This window comes from Halictus rubicundus, chromosome 7 (genome assembly GCF_050948215.1).
Source record: "Halictus rubicundus isolate RS-2024b chromosome 7, iyHalRubi1_principal, whole genome shotgun sequence".
Classification (NCBI taxonomy): Eukaryota; Metazoa; Arthropoda; class Insecta; order Hymenoptera; family Halictidae; genus Halictus; species Halictus rubicundus.
The window spans coordinates 13,414,662-13,420,661 of NC_135155.1; the positions used below are offsets into that span (position 1 = coordinate 13,414,662).

General features: G+C 37.8%; 1 protein-coding gene across 2 annotated transcripts in view; it reads right to left on the reverse strand.

Moving 5' to 3' along the window:
* LOC143355657 (alpha-crystallin B chain) overlaps window positions 1-3,651 on the reverse strand; it is a 38,018-nt gene extending 34,367 nt beyond the window's left edge. Inside the window, exon 1 of one of the 2 annotated variants that reach the window (XM_076790696.1) lies at window positions 3,245-3,651. In XM_076790696.1, coding sequence (XP_076646811.1) covers window positions 3,245-3,432 — 188 coding nt within the window. In that variant the 5' untranslated portion in view covers window positions 3,433-3,651. The remainder of the gene's footprint in view (window positions 1-3,244) is intronic. The other variant, XM_076790697.1, reaches the window with a different exon arrangement.
* Window positions 3,652-6,000: the final 2,349 nt, after the last annotated feature.

Consider the following 6,000-nt stretch of genomic DNA (forward strand, 5'->3'; position numbering starts at 1 on the left):
TTTTTCGCATACGTCCGTTCCCCGGCGCGGTGTGGCTTGTAACCGCGCGAAACGTTTCCTGCAATTCGCCTAAACAACCCAGAACGTTTTCGCACCAATCCCCCCTCCTCCCCCCTCGCAATGGTATTTCAGAGACGCTTATTGTTACTTGTCTGCGAATGTTTGCGCGTTCACCGTCTCCCTCGGAGGCTTACACGCGTTTATGCGAGATTTTGTTTAATGGGCAAAATTTATTTTCTTTGGGACGCTTTTCGGGATAGAAAAATTGTATTTTGTATCTGGTAATGTTCTTCGAAGTGTGTGAAAAGTTTTAGAGAATTTCGTTGAATCGGTTCATTGGATAAAATTGCTCAAGTTGATTTAAGGAATTCATGGAACCAGCCCTTCAACGTTCTGTTAAATAAAATTATCTATTGGCGAACAAATCTATCAGTATATTTGGGACAGTCCAAACAATCGTTCTATGAAAAAAAATGTACATATATCTTTCTCGGTTAACGCAGAAAAAATTCATAAATCTGAAAAATACACGAGTAAAAGCTGACGCGTCAAGGGTGCCCTGACCACTTCAAAACTTTTTGAAACAAATTGAAACACCCACACTGGTGCAAAATAAATATTGATGTATGTGGGAAGATCCTTGGAATTTTTTCATATAAAAATCATTCACGTAGCTCGTACAGTTACCGCACAAAAAAATCCCGAAACTTCAGAATTCGACTTTCCGGATCGAATTTCTCAAAAATCGAAAACGATAGAAAAGAACGGTTTCCAAATTTGAGGTCGGTATGTCGAAACCCCTAAGAATCACCAATTACTAATCGAGCCCAGCTCCACAAAACGAGCTCAGTATTTACACCTGTCGGCTGACGCACCGTTATGCTAATTGCCGTTAAAAAATCAACAACCGTTGCATAAGCGAGGAGAAATATGTTACACGCGTTCGACTCCCTGCTGTGCCCCTTCCGTGTATCCTCTATGGCATCTGTGTGTACAGACACACGGATTACACGTGTGTATGCACGATTACAAAATTCATTTCAAACGATCGATAATTTCCTTCCCGCGTTCGTTTCATTTTTACCGTGGCCGGAATCACGCGACACAAAGAAAGATAGTGATTATGCAACTTACGAGATGGAACATTCGGACAACGATACATATACAGAGGGAATTACGCGCGGCAAATTACCGTTGTAGTTAGATCGATTCGATCGGCGATAACGTCGATCCACTTGTGGAACGATCCAAGAGTTAGATCAACTTTTGTTGCCTACGCGAAACTTTGGCCTTTTCGAGTAGTAAACTTGAGGCTACCTGAACACCAAATTCATGAAATTATTCCTTCTTATTTTATTTATTTTATTGTTATTTTTGTAGTATATATCCTACATTTCATTTTTATGTTAATCTATTGTTGTAATTTAAGTAACGACGTTAGCTTGTAAGACGTTGTTCATTGTAATATAATAGTAATTATTAGTAATCCAACAGCCTCCAATATGGCGGCCGAATACTTCGAATTCCAATAGCGCAGCATCGATCAGCGTTCCTAAATCCATATCGATAAACGCAAAGATCGAGTCTCGGCGTCGAGGTAAACGACCGTAGACAATAATCAAGAACAAGTTATAAAAATAGAAACACAGGCGCTTCTTAGTTTTGCAGCGTTAAAATATCAGCCTACAATAAGTAGTAACACACGTTACTCGTCGATTCTCCTTCGCTTGCGTCCGCGACGTATTTTTCTCTGTACCATTGTATATAGGTATCATTCGCCAATATTCTAGAACGAACACACGACATTTCCATACGACACGTAAACAAACCGTGCTGGAACTCCAATGAAACAGACTCGGCACACCGGAGACCTTGCTTGTTCATAACAAACGAGGTACACAATGAGTCCAAACATACGAACACGTCTTTCCTTTTATTTTCTTTCTCATTTATCCTTGCCGAATTACAGCAAAGTTACGCGTAAATGACGCAACGAAACACGCGCGTACGGCGACATCAAAGAAATTTTTATTCATATTTTCTGTACAATAAACGAATCGAAACGCGGCAAACCATCTTTAATTTTATACAATTTTGCTTGGTGAGCCAGTAGCAATAAACAATCTACAACTTGATCGAATTAACTGGAACAGTGTGTAGAATATACCGGGTGTCCCAGCATCGGTGGTACAACCGACAATGGGGTGACTCTACGTGAAAAAACAAATCGAAAATAAAGAATGAAATTTTTTCATCAAGAAAATCGTTTTGTTTTCGAGAAAATCGACTTTGAATATTCAACGAGTGCGCATGTTATTCGATCGCAATCGTCTGACGCGTCTGATCATGACCAACCGATTCTACTTCCTCCATATACTATAGCAAGCGAACCCGACGGATCTTTAAGCTCGATTTTTTCGAAAACAAAGCCTCGAACGAAAATATTTTATTCTTTATTTTCGTTTTGTTTTTTTCGAGTAGGATCATCCCCTTCTCGGTTGTACCACCCATGCTGGGACACCCTGTATTATTCGAGTAAATACACTGCAGGATGATTAACAACATAGTTTGGAATTTTTATTTCGAACAATGTAGAATACACTACACACGTGCGTGATTCGAACTTGAATAATATTGGCCAATGTAGAGCATAGAATAGATTATTCAAGCAAATTCTCCGAAAGATCGGGAGCAAGCTATAATTTGGTCCAATGTAATATGTAAATACCGCGAATACATTAGTCAAATAAGTTCACTGAAAAATGGCGAGTTCACTTAATTTTAAGACAGGAACTACATAGAGAATTATGTTTTTTTTTATTTACAATTTTAGTAAGTCGAAAATGATAAAACAGTATTTTTGAATTCCAGAAATCTATTTATTATTTTGTATTCCATACTCATGAGTAGCTACAATTAAAAATACAAAAATGATTAAAAGAATTGAAATCTGCGAATACTTCCAAGCTTCCAAAATTATTGAAAGAAAGAAATTCCCGAGTCTCTTCTTTTCCGTTGCAATCGAAGCAGAACAATTTTGCATAAAAATCCGCAGTCTACTCGTGATATAATCGACTAATTAGGGAAAAGATCGTACAGACAAAGGCGGGATCAAAGTCGACGAGTTAACTCGTCGCGAGCGCAATAGTCGAAGGTAGAACCGTGGCGGTTAGGTGTGTGTGCGCGCGCGGGTAAAAAGGTTAGGTGTGCGTTTCGGGCAGCGTACGCCGGTACAGCAACGTACCTGGTGGTGCTCTTGAAGAAGTTGTTGCTCTCGCGGTTCATCAGCTCGCTGCGGAACCGTGACATCTCGTCCTCCATCTTTCTCATCTCGGCGTCGAACCGTTCCCGTATGTTCGAAAACTCGGTGTCGATCACGCTGAAGTCACCGATCTTGATGGGAATATTACGCTTGATACCACTGTCAGCCATGATTCCTTTCCCTTGCGACCGCACTTGTGTTCTCTAATTCACCAAAAGCCACTTAATAAAGAGCTAGAATAATTAAGCACTGACTGCTCTCTTTCTCTCTTCCTCCTGTTCTCTGTTTCTCTTGACTCGCGAACTATCGTTTCTTACGAGTAGCGTAATTGTTACAGGCCACTTGTCAACCGTACTGCGCGCTGCCTCGCCTAAGAATGAGCGCGGCTCGCCGACTGCCGCTTAAATAGGCCCGACGCAATCGCCGAGCCGCTCGTGGGAGTTCGGCAACGCTCGGCGGCGCTCGACAATCCTCGGCGCCGCGCACAGCGGTCCGAAAACGCGATTTTACTGGCCAAAAGTCAATTTTCAAAATTGAACATTTTGAAAAACTTTTTTGCTATAAAGTAACGATACACTTGAAACCTCCAAAATCCAAAATGTTATTCGTTTCGGTTGATTGTGTAATCGAGGGTAACGTTTCAAATACCAAATTCTGAAATTCAAAGTGAAACTAATTATTCTAAGAATTGATTATAAAACGTGATATAACAGGTTTAATGAGTGTCATATATGTTTATAGACGAGCTTTCAGTATTTAATTAGTTTCTAAGAGTTATTTCATGGATGCACAAATGCTGCAATCTTATTAACGATTTAAACTTCGGAGAAGGGTTTTAAAAACATTATTAAGAGCATATAAACTTTAAGTGCCACCTCCTGCCACTTTGTAGTTTATGCGATAATTAAGAAATAGAAGCCCGCGGTATTTTGGCGTCTGGATTGTGGCTTTATAAAGTAAATAATATAATTATATGTAATTAAATATAATTATAATCACGAAGTTAATAATATAATTATATATACATATTACTTATATTACAAAAATATTAGAAAGATTTTATATTAGATTTTTATTTTTTTTTTCATTAAAAATATTGATATGTGTGTCTCTTTAATTTTTACCACGAAAAGCAAATTTTTCGAAAAGATTCGTTATCGGTGACCTCAAAAAACAGTTGATTACCAACTTTCAGAAAGTTTCAATGACATTTTGAGTTTTGGCCGGTAAAATCACGTTCTCAGACCACAGTGGCGCCGCGCATGCGGTTCGGCGCACCGCGAGAATCCCCGAAAACCTGGCCAGAATCAGATTGTTGCTCACTTTAATCGATTAGAAATTTTAAACTCGATTGATCCAGCATTGGTCGCGATTTAAAATCGTTGATTAAAGAAGATAATCGAGATAATTGATTGCGTCGAATGTACCTGGCAATTACTGGTCCGTAAACAGCTATCGTTCGTCGGGGAACGTTGATTGAAAACATTAATCTTTAACTTGGTTTTGAGGGAAATTTAATTGAAGTTCTTGTTCGATTCGTGCTTTTAATAGATCGTATATGTTAACGGATTTTTAGGACAATTATCAGGTTGATTGATAATAGTGAAGAGGTAAACATATGTTGCAGCGGAGACGTGTTTATTTATAACGGGGTTGTAATGCGGTTATAGTGTGCATAATGAGTCAGATGTTATTTTTTAATGTATATTGACTGAGACATTTCTTTTAATGAGTCATGTGTATTTTTTTAATGTGTAATGACCCACATATTTTCTGTGTAGAATGCTGTTGTATTTGAATCATTAGGATAAAATTAGGAAGCTGGCATCTTGAAAGATTTTTAGAACAATTCTACAACAATTTTATACTGACATATTATTAAATAAATACTATTTGACAATTGTATACTGAAATACTTATTTCACGATGGATATTTATAATTCGAAGAAGTAATCACTAAGCAAATTAACGTTTAAATAAATTCATTCGGATATAACTCGAAGTGATAATTTAATGAGGATTGTTATAAAATTGATTGCGTCACAGGAAAACACCCAGCGTAGCATCTGTGGAGACCTTAATAAAACATAACGAAGACCTCTGTCGGCAACTAGGTCACCACGGTAATCGAGGTCCTGCTGTTTCTTTGTCGACTTCAGAAATCCCTTGATGTACCGTGTAATCTAATTCACCGATTGATATCGTGAAAATCGGATTCTTCATGATTATGGCTTGTTAGCGGGAATAGTGCGAAAAATAGCGCTCGCGGGGGAACGTAATTTCAGAATATGTTCTTCTAATTGATCAACAGCAATCAAATAAGCAGATCATTACGCAAGCTCCTATTTTCATCAGTGATTTTATAAAAATTAGGATGAAATGCGAACTTCTGTTTTTGAATAGAAAATTTTTTACTTAAGAGTAATAGAATAATACTAACAATTTTTATAAGAGTAATTAATTCTTCTAATTGATTCTTAATTTGCACAGTTGACTATACAGAAACGAAAAGAAGAGAACAACTTAACCAAAATAGAATTTCGTGAACTTCCCGAGGTAAAATTGCAACAAATATATCGCTGTTTTATTAATATACAACATACACACTTCCTAGAGTTCTAGAAACTCGCATGTGTCATAAATGCATACAGATCGTCAGTCTAAGAATTCTATTGTAACGCGAATAAAGTGGGCCACGTTTGTAGTTCAAATTCCTCGATTTTCAGAAATCCGATACT